We start from the raw sequence: 21,656 nt of genomic DNA, 5'->3' as shown, positions 1-21,656 counted from the left end.
ATGGGGACCTCAGAATTCAGAGATGTGCAAATACCCACTGCTTCTCAACACCTTATCTTGTGCCCATTTTGGAAGTACAAAGGTTTTCTTGATATCTATTTTTCACTCTTTATTTTTCACCAAATGAACTGCTGTATATCCTGTATAGAATGAAAACCCATTGCAAGGTGCAGCTCATTTATTGGCTCTGGGTACCTAGGGTTCTTGATGAACCAACAAGCCCTATATATCCCCGCAACCAGAAGAGTCCAGCAGACTCTTCAGTATATTGCTTTCAAAAATCTGACATCGCAGTAAAATGTGAAGACAATTTTTTTTTGCCTCCATTTCAATATTTTTTTTATTTCAGCTGTTTTTTTCTGTAGGAAAACCTTGAGGGAGCTACACAAATGACCCATTGCTGAATTCAGAATCGTGTCTACTTTTCAGAAATGTTTAGCTTTCCGGGATCCAGCATTAGTTTCACACAAATTTCTTTCACTAACTGGAAGGAGGCTAAAAGCATACAAAATAGTAAAAATGGGGTATATGCCAGTAAAATGCTGGAATTTTGATTTTCTGATTCAAGCCTGCCTGTTCCTGAAAGCTGGGAAGATGATGATTTTAGCACCGTAAACGTTTTGTGAATGCAATATTCAGGGGAAAAACCACAAGCCTTTTGAAAAAAACAATGTTTTTGCTGTATTTTGAATAATTTTTTGGTCTCCTCTAGGTGAACCCACAAACTCTGGGTACCTCTAGAATCCCTAGGATGTTGGGAAAAAAGGACGCAAATTTGGGGTGGGTAACTTATATGAACAAAGATTTATGAGGGCCTAAGCGCAAACTGCCCCAAATAGCCAAAAAAAGGCCTAGCACCTGAGGGGGGAAAGGCCTGGCAGCGAAGGGGCTAATGAGCAGATCTGCATCTTCTGTGCTATATTTTGGTGAGAGGAGCATTTCTATGCTGGTAATATTACAGAACATCTACAACTGCGATGCAGTCCTGCTGACTCCAACCTCCATCTTGACAAGGAGGATAACCTATACTGGCTTTCAGACACCTAACACCAAGGTAGGAGGTTAAGACCATCCCAACTGATCTGGCAGAGGGTACTCCTGTTACGTTCTCTTTAGTATAATATTAGATACACTTAGGATTACACCAACATTAGCAACAATTGCCATGGTTAAAATAGGTATCCTATTCATCAATTTAACAATGCTGATTACTTTAGTATGTCTCATCTTGCTGATAATCACAGCACATGCTTTTTATACAAGAGTATGATAATTTCAGTAAATGTTCTGAAAATGCTTTTTATATCTTTCTTGTGTTTACCTTAGGAATGCAAGAGAAACTAACAAATGGGTCAGATCTGTTTCTATGGAATCCTTGGGGATCAGTGTCATGTCTGAGGATGTCAACAACATCTTTCCCTGTTCTGTTTGGGGGTTGGACATGGTACTGTGAGCTAGTCGAACTAGAGCAAAACTTACTGATGGTATATGTGGACTGAGTTTCTATATTGTGAAGTTTGTGTTGTTCTAATACACATTCCTGCTATATTTGTAGGAACCGTATAACAAGTAATAAAGTAAGGGAATCTAAAAATTTTTTAGAAAAACAGAGTAACACGTAATAAATCATTTCACACCAAAACTACAAAAATCCCATCAGTCGAACTGTAGATATGCAATTAAAAACATTTAAGGAAAGTATAGGATCTAAAAGCATTTGCGGTTATCTGGTCATGCAAGACCTGGTGAAAGTCACACAGGGACTTAGTCCTGTTGAAAAAGTTAACTTCTAGTTTGCGGTGGAGGACGCCACAAGGAGCAGAAAGAGCTTCATGGATGCGTTCCGGCTGTCACTCGTGGTCGCTCTAATGCAAAGAGTCAGGTTCACCGGACTTTTGCTTTGGCATCTGGCGTGGGCTGCAATATCTTGGTGTGGACTGGCCCAATTGGCATCACAAAGAGTCAGTTCTTTCTCCTTTCTTCCAGGAGAAATTCAATTGATGGCACACTAAGAGCCCAGGATTTGGGAGGCACCTGTTCATGATCAGGTACTCACTCCAGCAGACACCAACAGGGTCCAGGCAGGTCTAGTGCAGGTCAGCTGGGCAGCTACATGAGGCACTCTGGAGATTCTTGTGTCCCTTTAGCTCAGGTCCAGTGCAGTATGTCAGCAGGACAGACCTTCTGTAATATCCATAGGTCTAGAAGTGTACTGAAGAGTGAGTCTAGAGGTCCCATTTTTATATTTGGTGCATGTTTTGAAGTAGAAGCACCTGGAGTTTTCCCCCTACAGTGTTTCCTGCCTCCATACTTTGCCCTGTTCCCAGTATGTCTAGGCTCGTGTGAAGTCCTTTGTGTGTGCTGGGCCAGTGCGTTTGAAGTGCACGTATGGAAGGTGACGGCTCCAAACCCCCTTCCTGCCAGTGATGTCAAACTGCCAACAACCAAACCCTCTATTTCAATACTGTCTGGGGGAGAATACACAAAAACAACTACATCAAATCATGTGACCCAGGAAAAGGCTGCAAGCACCTAATGGTTAGGACATGGAAATGCTAACTTTCAATAAGGGGCATTTTCAGAATTATGCCTTAAAATACCACTTCAAAGAGGGTTTAAAATTAAAATTCTTCAGACACTAAACATGACTTACCTACCTGCTCCTAAACATTATCGCTTATTAAACCAAAAGTTATCCCATGGTAAAGATATACATGGTGATAGTGAAAAATGAATTTCGGACATGTAAAACATAAAAGTACATGTCCAACTTTTTAAATACAATGGGCCCTTCCCTATGAGCTGTTAAGGATATACCCTAGGAGCCTATATGTATTAAAACAAACGTTTGGGCCTGGCAAAAGGTTTAGTTTGCCAGGCTGAAATGCAAGTTTAAAACTACACAAACACACATGCTGCATTGGCAGACCTGAGACAGGTCAAAGCAAGTTCTGCAGGATCATTAGTAGCATTTAATTTACAGGCCGTGAGTACAAGTAGTGCCATTTTACTAGAGTCTTACATGTACATTTAATGTGCCAGTTAGGTGTAAGCCAATTTTAGCATGTTTAAAGGAGAGAACACATGCACTTTAGCAATGGTTAGTAGTTGTAAAGTGCACAGAGTCCTAACCCTGGAACAAATGAATTTAGACAAATAGGAGCGGTGAAGGCAAAATGTTTGGGGGTGGCCCTGCAGAGAAGTCCAACCCCAATAGGGAAACAATGTAAACTGCTTTCAAAATTATTGAAAATGGCTTTCAAACTCTTTCTAAACAAATGTACATGCTCTGCTATATTCTGGTCTGCTTTAAATCTTTTACAGGGAAACTTGAATTCTTTACAACATGGGCAAGCCCAACATATCACAGTTATGTTGAGGACTGCAAACTGTTAAGACGCACAGCGTTGCTTAATAACTGATAACCAATACCTCAATCTTTCTTCCTTACTATCTTGCTGCAAAGAGATACTTTCTAAAAAAGAAGCATCCTATATCCTTTCGCTCAAATAAACAAATAGTGCACACAGCTTTCTGTCACCTAAGATCCTAATCTTATGTGTCTGCTGCATAGAGTGCTTTCCTTGCCTATTACTGCTCATAGCTATTGAACTAGCTTCTTCATTATTAGATAAGAGTTACTGTGTCCTCCAACAACCTTGGTTTTAGAAAGTACCTTAAGTATGTGAAGTAGTGCCACTCCTGTGGGTGTGCTCACTTGCACCTTGAGTTGAAAAGGACTGCCACGTAGACTATCCTGGCCCCACTAACTCTCATGAACGAATCAAAGATGGCACGCAAATGCCTTCATTCTAAACAGGTGGAAATGCAAAGGTACAGCTGTCTAGAAAATGTGTGGCTGTGCTACAAAAAGGGCAGGAAATCCTGGTTGCTTGATCTTCGTCATGTCCTAATTCACAACCCCCCTCTTGACAGCCGAGAGTCCATCCTAGGAAGTAGCAGTCAGCCTGGTCATAGGTCTGCTATGAATAACTGCTGACTGTGGTTGTGAGTTTCATCTACTGCCGAGCCTATTTAGGCATGTTTGTTACTTTTGATGAAACTGAGGAAGAAGTTGACATTTTCCTCAGAGCCCAGCCACTGCAGGTGCTTCTGCTTCAGTTCAGTCAGAGGACCAGGGATACAATGTCTCACTATGCTGGCTGGTGTTGATTCTTTCCTTGCATCTTCTCAGCAGGCTTCTTTTTATGTACGGATACCAGCAATATCACTCTCAAGGAAAGAGTGGACTCTTTCTTCCAAGTGGATTGCAAAGCAGCTCCTCCTGGCAGAATGCAAAGTTTCCATATTCTTATTCTTGAACCTGGCAAGTGAAGTTGGCAGTCAGCTACCGCAACTCTCTAGCTCAAAGGTCTGTCTTGGCCTAAAGTGGTGTGAGATGTCTGGTACAAGTTGTTGAGAATTAAGGCAACATAAGGGTTACCCTGCTAGCCACTCAGGACCAGAATGACAAGTATTTGAACTCCTGCCTGTCTCAAGTTGCCGCTTGGATGAATAACAACTCGATGAAGCTTAATGGAGAAAAGACGGAGGTGCTGACTATTGGTAAGAACCCCTCCATCTGGGGACTTCAGCACTGGTCAATGGCCCTAGGAGCTACTCCTGCCCCAGCTCCCAAAGTCAAGAATCTTGGCTTCTTACTGGACTCTAAGCTGTCCATGAAGTCACAGGTGGAAAAGGTATTTGCTACCTGTTTTTCGACTTTACAATGGTTACGAAAGTTAATTTGGATACTTCTGCTGAAAGAACTGCGGTCTAGGCACGCATTCTGCCCAGACTGGATTATGGAAACATCCTGTATTTGGAAGTGGATAAAACCTCCTTGTGACGCCTACAGGTGGTGCAGAATGCAGCAGCTAGATTGATACATAAACTGCCAATATAAGAATCGGCCTCTCCCCTCTTTCGTGAGCTCCATTAGGTCAAAGTGGAGAAACGTATTCGAGTTAAAGCCCTGTGCTATGTTTTTAAAGCAAGGGCAGGGACTGATCCCTCATCACAGAATGGATTTAATAAAGCCTAATCACCCGGTTCGCTCACTTCGCTCAAGCAACCTATCCCTCTGCACCATTTCTAGAATTAAAAAGGCTTGCATGGTAGGTCGGCCCTAACCACTGGAACGTCCTTGCAGAACACTTAAGATTCAGCCCTTTACTTACTACTTTTCACAGACAACTGAAAACTAGGCTGTTCTGAATCAGATAGTCAGTGGTATTCTCCATCTGTTTCTTAAGCAACGGGAAACCCCATGGGGGTAGATGTTGCGCTAAATAAGCTCTTAACATTAAAATACTTATATTATGTTTGTGGACAAAGTTTGTATGTTCCGTAGTTGCTGCTCAAGGACCAGTTTCAAACTTTACCTGATCTTTGTATATTCTGCTCCTATTGGTCAAGCTACAGACTTTGCCCTCTAGCGTCAGCAGGAAGGAGTGGTGGGGCGGGTATCTCCCTGCCTGGGGGAACCCAAAACAAAAGGCGCAAAAGAGGGAGAAGCTTCCCCTCTCAGCAACCTTTCAACCTGTTGAGAGGGTTGGAACCAAGCTATACCTGGTTGAAGAACGCTAACTAGAACAAAACCGGTCCTAGGTTTCTTGTGTTCTGGTTCAGGGAGGACCTGGCTTGGCAGTTCGGGCTAGACTGTTCCCATGAGGAGCAAGGTCAAGACTGATTTGCATATGGCTGGGTTCAAGCTAAAATGGCATGGGGAGGGGAGAAGTTTGGGGAAATCGATGGACTAGGATGTGGTCGGAGCGATTGCCAGTGGCTGTCCATCACCTTGTTGTTTTTTTATTTGCCGCCCTAAGTGCAGCGTGTATGCCCAGACATGGGTCACGGGCTCAATGTGCCAGCAGAACCAAGCTATACCTGGCTGAGGAGCCCTAACAACGGCTGAACCGTTCCTAGGTTGCGTATGCTCGGATTCAGAGAGGACCTGGCTTGGTAGTTCAGACTGGACTGTTTTCATGAGGAGCAGGGTCAAGACCAATTTGCATATGGCTAGGTCCACACTAAGGTTGCATAGTGGGCAAAAAAAAAAAAAAAAAAAAAAAAAAACAATGGATTGGTTTGCAAGCCGAGCGATTGCCAGTGATTGAGATTAAGCCAAGCATTCCATCCATCACCTTGCTGTTTTTGCAGTAAGACTAATCAGCAGCTCCTCTCAGCAAAAGGATGTAATCAAATTTGTAAAGGAGGTTTGCCCCTCCAACTTCAGGAATGTAAAAAATTAATTTCCATTATATGGGAAAACACCTCCATCTTGTGCATAATAATAGGCATGGGGTTGTAAAATGGATCACCTGTGCCTCCATTAAGCCTGCTCATTCAAACACATGTACCATTCAGGCCACAAATGTGCATAAAATACACTTGGGATGTTAAGGATATGTTCTGGTTAGCGCAAAGAAGTGGAACTTTACAGGAGTGGACCAGCAGGCTTCCACTCTAGCAACACACAGGAATAACTGGTCACAACTAGTGATTCACAAAACACCACCCCTCACCATACTAAAACCACAATATGAACAGGAGCCCACTGTTAAACAAATGAGGGTAAGCTTGGTGCACCACTCCGGGGCCAGTACCTCACTCACATCAATGCCTAGGGTTGTCCACACCCCCACTCAGCCCGAGCTTTGGGCCAAAACCTAAAACCAAGATACGAGATACTCACAGCCTGGCACTTACTGCAGGGGAAAACAAATGTGCACTACAAAGGGAACATTACTGTCCCAACATTGATCTTATATATTATGTAAAAAGAAAAAGATTATGCACAATCTGAGAAGCCCTCATTTGGTCCCAATCATAAGGATAAATGTCAAAGTCCTACAAGGGCTGTAGGAGCAAATGGAATTCCAACACATTAGCTACTCTCGGTTATAACTTTAGGTTGACTTTTAGCTGTTGCCATATATTTAAGAATCTATGCACATGTACAAAAAATAAAATAATAATAAAGCATACCTATTTCCAACTAGTTAAATGAGAAATGAAGCATCAGTGCAACCATGGCACAAATCAATTTCACAATTTTTTTCTGTGTTCATGAATGTACGTTAGTCATGCAAGTTTCGCATGGTTTCCACAATTGCTTCTGTGTAAAAAACATTTCTACACTATGGATTGTAGATACTTTGTTTGCCCTATTCTCTATTACATAAGCAGCAAAAGAAGAGGAAAAAATGTTTAAACCAGTTTTTGTAATTTCTGTAATATGTCTTATTTTGAGCAACACAGGCAGAGTGACAGCATTTGTTTTTGACTGGTAAGCCTGCTGCTCCACCCCACCACGCTAACGATCTCAGGCCACCAGAATGGCTGTGAACATTGCAGTTGCAGGAAATCGCCTGACATCTATTTGAAAAATCATGTAAATTTACATCATTCTCCATCTCAGACTACTGCATGGACAAAAGCAGCCTCTCTCCAGAGGAACTGCACTCTAAAGATGAAAATCAAATTCGAAGTTAGATTCTGCAGGCTCCGATGGACTTGGGAAACGGCTTACCATGAGACACTAAAACAGACTATGCCCCCTCACATGTACATTTGTTTGGAAGTTGTATTTAAGAATTTGTTAGTCCTTACAGGAAACTTTAGTTTATTTGGAAAGAGTACTAACATCTTCCAGATGTTTCTTGGTCACAGGTGAAAGGACAGAAGAATGCAGCAGGCACTGGAGAAACTAATAAACCTCAATAGGTCTCTCATTGCTTACCTTGTTAAAATCAAAACCAAACTTAGAGAGGAAAGCAATGCTGGATGCTTGTACACTGAACTCAGAATCGATTCGTGCAAAGGTAGCTGGGAAGAGGTAGAAGTTGAACGAGTGCGAGATGAAGCGGTTTGAGTCTTGCTTGTAGAACAGAGACAACCCTGGTGAAGTAGAAAGTTAAATAAACATGTTTAGGAAATCACTATACATGGAAATGCTTCGTCCTCCTGCTGTCAACCAACCAAGAGAAGGGCTTCAAGGTCATATGAGCAATAGATTTAGGGACCTCTGCTAAACTCATTAACCTACCCCACCCATTGTTCAAGAGGCAATGCTACAAAGAGGCTACCAAACAAACTGGAATGGAGACTCATCTCTCTACAACTCATTTGAACTAAACTATCCAAAAGAACAACAATGGGTGAAAAGTGAAGCCAAAATGATTCTTTTGCTCCATTTGTAGCTCTTTGTTTACAGAGAAGCCACTGATCCAAGGCACACAGACAGCTCATCGTATGCCTATCATAATCAAGTTAAAGAGAGGGAGTCAAATTCTGAATGGCCAACAAAAATACTTTCTTATAGTAGCCGTAGGACTGGCTGATTCAAATAAACATGAATGCTGCAATTCGCACTGCTTCTCAAAAGATTCAAACACAATGAGGTAATCAACAGCCGGATTGTGTAAACAGTAATTTTATTTACTCCAGGTAAAGTTCTTCCTTGTCTAACAAACTGAGGTTAGTATTTAATTTCCTAGTAAAATGGAGTAAGCGGGATTGAGTACCCCCAGCCACACATTATAAGGATACTACAAGTCTCTGAGGAGTTCCGTGTCGCGGAGCCACATCTACAAAGCATTTGTCTAGTCGCAAACGGACCAATTAACGACTAGAAAAATGTTTTTGGGGATGTACAAAACCCAAATTGCGATTTGGTAACTTGTTGCCAAATCATAATTTGGGTTTTGTGATTCGGTATAAGGAGGGGGCATGTTCATGGCATCCCTTCCTGATACCAAATTTGAATGGTATGTATGATTGTTTTTAGACCGTGAATGCGGTTGCAAAACAATCACAGTTAATAACAATTTCTAACTGGAGCGAACCCATTCGCAAATGGGAAGGGGTCCCCAAGGGAACCCATCCCATTTGTGAAAGAAAACGCAAATATTTTTTCAGAGCAGGTTGTGGTCCCACAGACCACAGCTTACTCTGAAAAAATAAAAACAAAACTTTTTTTTTTTTTTTTAAATGAATCTTGTCTTCCTTTATGGAAAACAGGATGCATTAAAAAAATGCTTTATTTAAAAAGCAGTCACAGACATCGTGTTCTACTGTCCCCAGCAGGCCACCATCCCTGTGTGTGCAGCCATTTCGAGTGGATTTGCAAATTGTGACCTACTCACAACTATTGATGAGGTAGGTCATTTGCGACCCAATTGGGAATCACAAACAGTGTATTTAACACTGCAGTACATTTTGTTTTGCGAGTCGCAAAACAAAAGCTCATACATCTGGTCCCAAATGAGGATGAATCCAGAGTTCCTTCATAAGGTCAAGGAACTACAAGGTGACCAGTAATATCCTTTTAACATACACCAGAAGGCATTACAATACAACATCCCACTCCCACAAAGTGCTTAAATTCTTGGTGTCTTGTTGTTTCATGTGAAATAGATAGTATTGTGGTATTTATGAAGAATAAAAGAGGAATTTGTTAAGCAAAATAAAACACACCAAAAAGCAGTTAGCAACTTGTTACAAAAACATATTAGAATTAGTGTAGCGTAAAAGAAGATTTTTTTTTTTTTCCTTTATGACCTACAATTTCAAAGAACTGGTTAAAACATGCAATAATAAGTTTGTCATTTTGATGTAGAAAACACCAACGCATTTAAAATGTTAAAAAAAAAAAAAAAAAAATGGAAATCCTCAATAAAGCAGATAAAGTGATACACTTATTATTAGTAAAATATAAATAGTTTACGTACCAATTTGGCAAACGGAGAACTTCTTAACACTGAGACGAGCCTTACGGTACCAGTCTGAGGCGGAGTCAAAGAGACTGGAGAAAGAAATCATAGATGATTGAAATCTCCCCATGCACAGTACATACCAAAGGATGTCAGAATGCTGTTCAATAACACAATCAGATAAAGTTATGAACCAAAATAAGACCTAATGCTCACTACAGAAAGAAAGCAACAGTGGCACATTATTGCTAGAATAAAAAGATTCAAAAACACATTAGGACAACCATAAAAGGGTCCCAATATCAAGATCAGACTAACCCTGCCCTGCTTATTTCGGAAACAACCTCTATGCTCAATTAATCAAAGTCTTTTGCTACTATTCTTGAATAATGAATGAACTGATAGGGAGTTCAGAACCAGATATCCTAGGTCAGTGGTGCTAGCCCTCTTGGATCAAAACTGTACACATCTGCTTGGTTGATGACGTGATGGCAGAGGACTAAATGTAGGAACACTGAGTTCCTCCAATGGCCAGAAATCTAACACCATATCATAATGTCAGCATGGAGAAACTATAAACTATTAAATTAACGCAGTCTATACAGCACAAATGTGTTACGTCAAGCATCTTGAGGTGCTCTAACTTTCAGAAGATAGGGCAGCAATTGAAAACAAAATGAAATAACAATACAAACTCCAAAATATTTCATTTATATCTCCCTTCAAAAAACATTAGCTAGCACCAAATCAACCTAACAAGCTCTTCCCTCTAGGCACTGAAACATGCAAGTATGCAAGTTTACAATGATAACTGAATGCAGACAAAAGCAGGAGATTTAGGCCCAGATTAGACCTTGGCTAAGGGGATTACTCCGTCCCAAACGTGCGGCTATCCCGTCCGCCGTATTACAAGTTCCATAGACTATAATGGAACTTATACGGTGGGTGGGATATCCATTTGTGATGGAGAAATCCCCCTCTGTCAATGTCGTAATCGGGCCATTAGTCTGGCTAGATTTAGCAATTTTTAGGTGAACATTTTTGTAGGGAGATATTTAGGTAGAGTCACTATTTGACAGGCTATATTTTTGAATGCACATTTTTCAAATGGGACAGGAAAACACACAGAGATGAGACAAGGTAGTGTCTATTTTCTGCCCTGAAAACACCTGGTTCAGATGATCATACAGGAGTGAAAAGGCATCACATTCTAAAACAGGATATGAAAAGTATACTCCTTTTTGTGTTACAACTATTCAGGAGACATGAAGTAGGATGACAGATGAGAAGGAAGATCACCTAATATTGCAGATTTGTGCAAAGAAATCTACGGTCATCTAACTTGATGCAGTAAGCCTAGAAAAGGATTACAAGATGATCCACAACATGGAACAAGACAAGTGAGTTGAGGTTCTAGGGAATTTAGGAAGGGGTCTTCTTTCAGGTTGACACTCTAGATGCAGCACGCCCAACCACTTTGAGACAATGATCGGGCATTTTGGCAGAGAGCAGAAGAGTGAGTTGGCACAGAAAAGACAGGAGAAGATGGATTTTTACCAGCGGAACCCAACATCATTGTATGGTACAGAAAGATGGATGCAACAGAGTGGCCAGAGACAGAGTTGAGATATGAAAACATAAAAAATAAGCATCCATCATCTTTCAGTTGGTGGCGAACATTTGGCTGTTACTCAAAGGATAACAGGAACTGTGATTTTTGGGGCAAAAGTGTACCCACTTACCAAAAGAACCAAAACATAACTCTTCTAGGCCCAATCAATCACTAATCAAATCAATTACCATAATACATTAATGATTTTACTGTTTCTGTTTTACTGATTTGAAAACATAAGTAGCAGAAACATGTTGACCCTAAGAGGAAGTAGGGATAATAGGAGCCCCAGATGTCCCAACTTTTACTGTTTTTAATCAGACCGGGTGGTGCCCAGATTAAAAAGTTAGGGCTTCCAGATAGGTATTTGTTAGACCTGACAGCCTTAGGGTGGTCCTCCCTCAACTTTCTGCCTACCTCCCTCCACTTTTCTGATACTGTTTTTGCTTGTTTTAGGACTCTGCACACCTTACCACTGCTAACAAGTACTAAAGCGCATATTCTCTCTCCCTTAAATGTGGTAACATTTGCTCATGCCCAATTAGCATATATAATGTACTTGTAAGTCCCTAGTAAAGTCCACTACATGTGCCCAGGGCCTGTAAATTAAATGCTACTTGCAGCACTGATTGTACTACCCACATAATCATAAGTAGCCTCATAACCATGTCTCAGGCCAGCCATTGCAAGGCCTGTGTGTGCAGTTTCACTGCCACTTCGACTTGACATTTAAAAGTACTTGCCAAGCATTAAACTACCCTTTATCTACATATAGGTCACCCCTCAGGTAGGCCCTAGGTAACCCATAGGGCAGGGTGCAATGTAGGTAAACATATACAGGTGTATTCTATATGTTCTGGTAGTGGAAAACTCCTAGATTAATTTTCCACTACTGTGAGGTCTGCTCCATTCATAGGCAAGCATTAGGTCTGCCCTCATATACTGTTTGAGTGATAGATTCTGATCAGAAAGGGGTAAACAGGTCATCTTTAGTATGGCCAGTATGGAAATAGAAAATCCTGCTTATTGGTAAGGTTGGATGTTATATTATTATTTTAGGAATGCCACTTTTAGAAAGTGAGCATTTCTCTGCACTTAATATCCATCTGTGTCTTACAGCCTATCTCCAATCCACGTCTAGGCCGGGCTGGTTAACAGCTCCCTTGTGCATTGCACCTAGACAACCACAAACACAGGACACTCAGACACATCTGCATACTGAATAGGTCTTCATGGGCTGAAAGAGGGGGGGGGGGGGCCTGAAACTTATATTTCAAAGGCTAGTGGCCTGCCCCCACACAATGTACTGCCAAACCCCCTACTGGGGCCCTGGCAGACAGAACTGTACTGAAAGGGGACCTTGTGCACTTCAAAATTACTCTTTAAAGTCTCCCCCACTTCAAAGGCATTTTTGGGTATATAAACTGGGTCTCTGACCCCACCAACTCAACACTTCTGGACCTGAACCTTCAACCTGTCAAGAGGAACTGCCTGGCTGCCCAAAGGACCCACCTGGCCTGCTTTGCTGTGAAGGACTGCTGCCCTGTTCTTGTCCTGCTGCCAGGCTGCCCTCTCACTTTGCTGAGAAGTGCTCTCCAAGGGCTTGGATGGAGCTTGTCTCCTGTTTTCTCAAGTGTTAGGGCCAGAAAGACTTCATCTCTTGAAGAAACTACTTGTGCACCGAAAATCGACGCACAGCCTGCCAGAAACGACGCAAAGCTTACCTTGCGACAAGAAAATAGCCACATAGCTGAATCAGAACGATGCAGCTCAACTTCCCGATTGAAGATTCAACGCAGCACCTGCGTTACAACCAGAATTTCGGCGCACAGCCGAGCCAGAACCGTGCTGCCTGACTTCCTGAGTGAAGAATTGATGCAGCGCCTGCTGCGCGACAGAAAAATAGACGCATTGCCTACCGGATCGACTCAACGCCTGCGACTTCTTCCAGCACACCCAGGATTTCCCTGCATCGACCCTGGGCATCAAAAAGATCCCCGAATCACAGTGAGGACCCAAGACTGCATGCCGGAAATTGACGCAAAGCCCCTTGCAGTGCAGAAAGAAATGACGCATCGTCTGTGCTGCACCGGAAATTCCGACACACACCCTATTTTTTCACGCATCTCCTCCTCTGCAGTCTCCGTGCGTTATTTTTTATGGAAACCAGGTACTGTGTGTGATCAAGAGACAATTGTTGATTTCTAAAATTTAAGACTCCTTTTAGTCTTGCAAAAGTGGTATCTCAACTTGTGCTTATTGAACCTTTTTCATTTTGACCTTAATTTAACTAGATGAATATCATCTATTTTTCTAAACCTGTGTGGTGTATTTTTGTGGTGTTTTTACTGTGTTATTGCATGATTTACTGCACAAATACTTTACGCATTGCCTAATAAATTAAGCCTGATTGCTCAGTGCCAAGCTACCACAGAGTGGGCACAGGTTAATTTGGATTGTGTGCGACTTACCCTGACTAGGATTGTAGTCCCTATTTGGACAAAGGTGTATACCTCTGCAAACTAGAGACCGCATTTCTAACAGTATTTTAAAAGACTAACCCTACTCCCACTCACTAACCAATTCCTTTTCCAAGAAAAAGTGCTCCTGTGCAAGTCACAAGTTGTAGCACACCCCATTCCACAACGAAACAGGAAGAAACTCTATAATGAAGCATGCCACCAAGGGACAGCACTGGCGGATGGTAGTTCTTTAAAGCAAAAGGATTCTTTTCTCCTTAGGTCAACAGGAGGATGTTGCAATGCTATCTGTATTGATCACTGACTCCATTTCATGCTTAACTTCAGGTGCTTAGGGTTTTTCCACACCAAACTTGTTTTCCAAAAAGAACGTGTTTGTGCTTTTCTCACCAGCACAAGGTAACACCGTGCAGGAACATAACATGGGGATGTGGAAGGTAGACGTGATAAGAATCTCAGTCTGGGAATGTTTTCATCAAAGAAAAGAACAGCTCCTGTGTCTCTGGAACGCGCACTGGGACAGAGTCAATTCCTTTGCGTGTTTTCGGCACAGACTGACTACAGCCAGCACTTGAATTTCATAACTGAAGGGAGGGAGAGATTGTCAGAATCTTCCTCTTAAGTTTGTTTAAGGTATAGAAGGTGGGGCAACATGGCACTGAGGTAGAAGGAGCTTGTCTGAACGTGGATGCATGGTTCAGGAAAAGGGCCCATGTTGCGAAGACCTCCTGCCTCAGACGTCCAGCTGGCAAGGATGAAGAAGTCAACCCCCATGAAGATGCATTTTAATTCTTAATTATTTAGCTTGACTGCACACACACACACACAAATGTACATTTCTGTCTGTCATTGTTTAACTGCTGTGAGTATTCTGGTATCTACACATTTCACTGCTTTCAAGTTAAACGCTCATGTTCGTATTTTCGTGTGCTTTTATTTGATATCTAGGAAGCGCCTTAATAAATTACTTAAACTAAGAGTACTGCATTCTTTGCATGCTTAGACTGATCTAATCGAATTGGGCTGTAAAGTTTGTGTAAGCACTTTGTCAGTGGAGGGTTAGCCCATGCTCTACAGTGCCGCACCTCTTCATTCCCCTTAATTTGTTTATGGGGTTTGTGGCACCTACTACAAATTGTGCAAAATATTAATTAGTAACTTACCTTGGCTGTTTACCATATGCAAGAGAATGAAGGCCAGTAAATTCCATATCCAGTGCTGAAAGAAAGGCCACCAGTTATTCACAGCACAGTATATCAACACATCAATTTTATGAATTCATGCAGGAATCAAATAAAAGCTGTCCTACAAGTTAAATTGAGGTGACAACTGCAGATCCCATTTATAGCAGGGACTTGTAGATCAAATGGTTTGGTAGAACAAGAACGAAATCAGTTTCTCTCACCCAAAAAGTCACATTTCTGAACAAGATCTTCAAGGACTGGCAGCATATCTTCCAGTTGGCTTCTGAGAATATCCATTAGACAGCAGGCAGAGCAGTTCTAGAGGACAAGACTTGGAGACAGTTTTAGGGCACCCTTTTTTCAATCACTTATTATTGCATTCTACGTTGAGTTTATTCATTTGTTTTGGCCACATTTCAGGAAGATGAAAAAAACATCAGATTTACTCTATATTACTTGCTTACTGATTTCCAAGTAGAGACTTTAGTACATGTTCTTATTACTTGCAAATTTGAACCCACTCATCTATGCAGTTTTGTGCAGTACAAACACAGCCTGTGCATGTCAGAATGCTTTATAGAGCTAGATAAATGGTTTATAGAGCACATAATGAAAATGTGAAGCAAAAGAAGTATATGATTAATGTAAGGAAATGACTCCTTGGCATGGTTACCCCCTAACTTTTTGCCTTTGCTGATGCTAAGTTTTGATTGAAAGTGTGCTGGGACCCTGCTAACTAGGCCCCAGCACCAGTGTTCTTTCCCTCCTTTGCTTCCACAATTGGCACAGTCCCTTGTAACTGGTACTTCTTGTACCAAGGGCCCTGATGCCAGGGAAGGTCTCTAAGGGATGCAGCATGTCTTATGGCACCCTGGGGACCCCTCACTGAGCACATGCACACTGCCTCACAGCTTGTGTGCGCTGGTGGGGAGAAAATGACTAAGTCAACATGGCACTCCCATCAGAGTGCCATGCCAACCTCACACTGCCTGTGGCATAGGTAAGTCACCCATCTAGCAGGCCTTACAGCCCTAAGGAAGGGTGCACTATACCACAGGTGAGGGCATATATGCATGAGCACTATGCCCCTACAGTGTCTGAGCAAAACCTAAGGCATTGTAAGTGCAGGGTAGCCATAAGAGTATATGGTCTGGGAGTTTGTCAAACACGAACTCCACAGTTCCATTATGGCTACACTGAAAACTTCTCAGCACAATAAATGCACACTGATGCCAGTGTGCAATTTATTGTAACATACACCCAGGGGGCATCTTAGAGATGCCCCCTGAATACCAATCCGACTTCTAGTGTAGGCTGACCAGTGTCTGCCAGCCTGCCACACACCAGACGAGTTGCTGGCCACATGGGGAGAGTGCCTTTGTCACTCTGTGCCAGAAACAAAGCCTGTCCTGGGTGGAGGTGCTTTACACCTCCGCCTTCAGGAACTGTAACACCTGACAGTGAGCCTCAAAGGCTTACCCCTTTTGTTACAGCGCCCCAGGGCATCCCAGCTAGTGGAGATGCCCGCCCCTTCGGCCACTGCCCCCACTTTTGGCGGCAAGGCTGGAGGACATATTGAGAAAAACAAGGAGGAGTCACCCACCAGTCAGGACAGCCCCTAAGGTGTCCTGAGCTGAGGTGACCCCTGCCTTTAGAAATCCTCCATCTTAGTTTTGGAGGATTCCCCCATAGGATTAGGGATGTGTTCCCCTCCCCACATGGGGGAGGCACAAAGAGACGACCCCCCTGAGCCCCCACAGCGACACCTGCAGAGAGAATCCAGAGGCTCCCCCTGGCCGCGACTGCCTGCAACAAGGGACCTGACGCCTGGAACCAACACTGCACCGCAGCCCCCAGGACCTGAAGGAACCGAAACTCAGTGCAGGAGTGACCCACAGGCGACCCTCTGCATAGCCCACGTGGTGGCTGTCCTGAGAAGCCCCCCCCCCCCCCCGGTGCCTGCACCACTAGAGTGACCCCCAGGTCCCTCCATTGAATCCTATTCAAAACCAGACGCCAGCTTTGCACACTGCACCCGGCTGCCCCTGTGCCGATGAGAGTGTGTTTTGTGTGCCTACTTGTGTCCCCCACAGTGCTCTACAAAACCCCCCGTCTGCCCCCCAAGGACGCGGGTACTTACCTGCTGGCAGACTAGAACCGGAGCACCCCTACCACAAAATAGACCATTAGAATTATCTAATTTTGCCACTATCTTACCTCTAAGGGGAACCCTTGGACTCTGTGCACACTACTTCTTACTTTGAAATAGTATATACAGAGCCAACTTCCTACAATTAACATTATATTACACATTGTAATGTATTGTGGATGTATCATTTAAAATAAGGGGTTCTAGGGTGTGGTCTGGCCATGGGTCAAGATGGCTGCCTAGTTTGGGAGATCCACAAGGCTTTGTGCTCCAGTCGGTGACGGGGGGCAGTCCGGGTGCTGCACACCCTCACATTTTGCCCCGAGAGTCCCATCCTCCAATGCTGGAAGACATCACGTGCGGAACTGCGATCGAGGCATGCGCCCCTGAGACAGGGAAGAGACACGGAGAGAGGGCCTGCGGGAGACCAGAGAGCCATGGCCCACAGTAAGAGCAGGCAGGTGGAGCAGAAGGGAGGCGCTGGAAGAAAAGAAAAGGTCAAGGTGTTTCGTGCCCGCGCCTCAGAGCCTTCTGACACAGGCTGCCTGGTGTGGGGAGGAGGCGAGGAGAGAAGCCCTCCCCAGAGGAAAACCGGCCTCAATACACTGCAAGTGAGGCGTGCGCTCGCCAGCGGATGAGGGGTGACGCAGTCCCAGTATATGGGTCCCGCAATTGGCCACCTGGGCCCCCCACCCCCTCCCCCCGGGCCTGAGAGCTCAGCATCAGCTTCGGAGAGACGGTGGGGGCGCTGAAGATCTTGGATGCTCCCACCACATGATCCCTGAGTGGACTCAACACATTACCCCGCAAGGGGAACACGAGGGGAAGCAATGAATTGCGGGCCCACCGGCCAACGTGAAGTATAGCCCCGGGACCGGGAGGATGCACAAAGACGGCATGACCAGACAAGGTTCCCCCCCCAAAGCCCCTCCGATAATGTCCTGACGCCGTGGTGAGTGGAGCCCTTCACCCCGTTCCATCACATAAACTGGAAGCTCCTGTGTTTCCTAGCCCTCTCACCTCCTAGGTGCACTGCCCGTACCGGGGACTCCTGCCCCCCGCCAACACAGGTAGGCCGCACAGACGTGGTCTTGGAGAGAGGCACCACATTGGAATCTCTTCCTCTCTCACCACACCTACCAGCCTGGGACCAACAAATGGGCCTCCAGCCCTGAGGTCCACTCCTCAGCTAAAGTCCTGCAATGCCCGGCGGGAAAACTCATGTAAATCCTCAGGCAAACCGGCGTGACAACTTGTTTCAGAGGCCCTACAGCTTAACAAACCTGTGTCCTCGCCTGTACAACCCCAAGATATAGCTGACTCAGAGCAAGTAACACCAATGGGCCGCATCCTGCAGGAGATTACAGAGGTCAGCCGCAGATTCAAAGGTATGGACACAGCTATAACCTCACTGACGCTGGAGACCAAATCAATGCGCTCAGAAATAGCAGGATTTCAGACTCTAGTAACAGGACTGGAGCACCAAATGGCGACCATGTTGGACCATGTTCACAAGGCCCTAGACAAAGATCAGGAACTCCTGTTCCTCCGTAGTAAACTCATAGACTTAGAGTACAGAAGCCAGAGAGATAACATCTGCCTTTTCGGATTTCCAGAACACGCAGAAGGTACAGACACTTCCTCTTTCCTACGCTCTGTCTTCCCACAACTGACCGAAATCTCCTTCGACTCACCATTAGAATTCAAGAGGGCACATAGTTTGGGTCCAAAGAGAAAAGACGGAACCTCCTAACCTCGGCCGATCATCGCTTGCCTCTTTAGACATGTACAGGCCCGCCAACTCCTCTCGGCGGCCCGAGCGCACAGACCCTTAAAAAGAGACGACTACAAGATCCGTGTAACGGTTGATTTTTCCAGAGAAACCAACGAACACTGGAAGGGTTTCCTTGCACTCAGGCGCCAAATGAGACAATTGGAAGTAAGATATGGTCTGTTCAAACCAGCGAGACTGTGGGTCACCAAGAATGGAGTATCCAAGGACTTCTATGACCCAAAAGACCTGCAAATTTTCCTTGATGGCCTACAACCCCAGTCTATGGACACAGTGAACCCAGATCGGCCTTTGCGGCCACCCAGCAACAACCAAAGCACCTTACCTCCAACAACCAACCAGGAAGGCACAGACCGATTCAAACCCGACCACTGGCTCAGGAGGTAGAGACCTGGAGAGATTTGCAAAGACCCACAATGCAAGGGGACAAGTTCTGCAAGCAGTGGCGCTCCACACTCAGCTTTCGGACAGAGACAAATCTCGCTCCCCACTGATGCCCACGCCGGCCCCTCCCTGTTCTGCTTTCCCTCTTATTTCATAACTGAGCTTACAGAACCTCTCTGGAATGCACTTCTGAATTTAAAGAAGACATGTATTGTTATTAATTCTCCACCACGAGGTTCCTGAGAGACGAAATTAGTAGATTGGAAGCACACATTCAAAAGTAGTCGCAGCAATGAAGGCAAAATATATCAAAGTACTTCTCAGTTGCAATGTACACAGCAAATACAGGTGATTATATCATAGCATAACTTCAAAGCAAAGCATAAAAGTCAAAATTCATCCCCGTAGGGCCTATAGCTCAGTTTCATCTTTCTGGGGTCTGCAAGTTGATGACTCCAGTCAACTGCGAGAAAGAGATTTTCTACCCAATCGGGAGACAGGCAACCAACGTCTAGCTCCTGTCTGAAGTCAAAGCAGATTCAATCTACCCCTCCTGTAGCCCAGAGTCATCCTTAAAAGCAAACTCAGTGTGAGAGCCGAAGAACCTTGGAGAGTGGCCAATTCTCCTGAGCTCACTCGCTCTCAGACTGGATTGCGAGGTAAACACAAAATCTACGTGCTCTTATCAGCTAAGGTCTGGTGTGAAGAAAACAGCTTGGTCCATCTTGTGGAAAAACACAGCTTGGAAAAACACAGCTCATCTGCAATGTCTCAACTGCAATGTCTAACCCCACGTTAAAGCCAATAGGCAGCTAACCTAAATATCAAATGTTATGTCTAATGTCATGTCAAAGCCAATAGGCAGCTAAACTGAATACAGAATGTAATGTCTAATACCATGTCAAAGCCAATAGGCAGCTAAACTGAATACAGAATGTAATGGCTAATGCCATGTCAAAACCAATATGCAGCTAAACTGAACAAAACATATAATGTGCTACTGATGAACAATGAGCAACTAATATGCGCAGTGGTGAAACACAAAGTCATTGGTCAAACACAATTAACAGCATCACACTCCCTGATTCCGAACTTGAACTTACATGCAGGACCTCGAGGGCTCAGAGACTTGTTGAGTGCCCCTAGAGTTCGTTAATAGATCAGCAGACAGATAAGTACCTGCCCGTGGGCTGACGTTATAATGTTATATAACCACAATGTTTCCGGCGCTCTATATCATACTTTAAATGTGTAGCATTTAACATTTAGCTATGGTTTTGGCTTTCACTGAGCTTTACATGCCGACGAAGTATACACAAACACAAGCACTGCCTCTTATTGTTTATTGCTCCTTTTATGCCGTTGTTTCACTCCTACACCTCCCAGAACTACTCAACTGAGACTCTGCTGTCCCCACCCCTCATCCTCCCCCTCTTATCCCCTCTCCCCTCTCATTCTATCGAGAATATTCGTCAACCGGGGTTTAGAACGTATGGTGCTAGATAACCTGGACCCCCTTATAGCAGGGTACAGGCAGTGAGAATGGTCACACTCCCGCGTTTAACGTACGTTCTAGGCATGATCCCACTCCAAGTCCCCCTTTCGACCCTCAGACAAATAGACACAGCACTGAGAGCCTTCCTATGGGGCTCGACACGTCCGCGACTGACACCGGCAAAGCTAATGGCACGCCGCTCTAGCTGAGGCTTGGGGCTCCCTTCCATCAAGCATTACTCTCTGGCTCTCCATTTATCACAATTGGCATACATGTTACCCGGGAACCCGGAACAACCACAATGGGTAGCTATGGAGAAACTCCTACTTTCCCATTGAGGCGGTACAGATCCTACACAGCCCCAACCAGCCAATCCGATGCTCACAGCAATGCGTGCAGCCTGGCGCAGAGCACACCGTCTTCTCGGTATACATCCCTTCTTACATACTCAAGCCCCCTTATGGGGAAACAATAACTTACATATCAGGGGAGCTACCCTTAATTGGCCACAGTGGAGCCAGGCGTGCATTGCATGCTTGGCTAAGGTTGTCAACAAGGGATCCCTCCAGTCATTTGAAAGTCTAAGAGTGGAATACAATCTCCACAAGAGACAGGAATGGCGTTATCTTCAACTCAAACACTGCCTCCGACAAACAATGGGTGCTGCCCCTTGGGAACTCTAGGCTCCTCTAGTGGTTACCTATTGAAAAACATGGGGTCGCCATAAAGGTGTAATGGCAGGCCTATATGATGTCACCTTTACTCGCAACCCCTTTTTAAAATGTTATGCTCTAAATGGCAAGCCCGTTTACAGATGGACTATTCAATGGAAGATTGGATGGAC

General features: G+C 44.2%; 1 protein-coding gene and 1 long non-coding RNA gene across 3 annotated transcripts in view; one reads left to right on the top strand and one right to left on the bottom strand.

Annotated features, from left to right (window-relative positions):
* The window catches only part of PNLDC1 (PARN like ribonuclease domain containing exonuclease 1), a 258,698-nt gene that overhangs the window by 213,128 nt on the left and 23,914 nt on the right, over nucleotides 1–21,656 (bottom strand). The window contains exons 2-5 of one of the 2 annotated variants that reach the window (XM_069227860.1): nucleotides 15,214–15,323; nucleotides 14,972–15,026; nucleotides 9,735–9,808; nucleotides 7,745–7,902 (exon numbers count right to left, since the gene is read on the bottom strand). In XM_069227860.1, coding sequence (XP_069083961.1) covers nucleotides 7,745–7,902; nucleotides 9,735–9,808; nucleotides 14,972–15,026; nucleotides 15,214–15,289 — 363 coding nt within the window. In that variant the 5' untranslated portion in view covers nucleotides 15,290–15,323. The remainder of the gene's footprint in view (nucleotides 1–7,744; nucleotides 7,903–9,734; nucleotides 9,809–14,971; nucleotides 15,027–15,213; nucleotides 15,324–21,656) is intronic. The other variant, XM_069227862.1, reaches the window with a different exon arrangement.
* The window catches only part of LOC138287439 (uncharacterized), a 73,350-nt gene that overhangs the window by 33,125 nt on the left and 18,569 nt on the right, over nucleotides 1–21,656 (top strand). The gene's annotated exons all lie outside the window — the stretch shown is intronic.

This window comes from Pleurodeles waltl, chromosome 4_1, assembly GCF_031143425.1.
Source record: "Pleurodeles waltl isolate 20211129_DDA chromosome 4_1, aPleWal1.hap1.20221129, whole genome shotgun sequence".
Lineage (NCBI taxonomy): Eukaryota > Metazoa > Chordata > Amphibia > Caudata > Salamandridae > Pleurodeles > Pleurodeles waltl.
The sequence above is the reverse complement of the archived record's forward strand: the minus strand, read 5'-3'. Positions and strand labels throughout refer to the sequence as shown.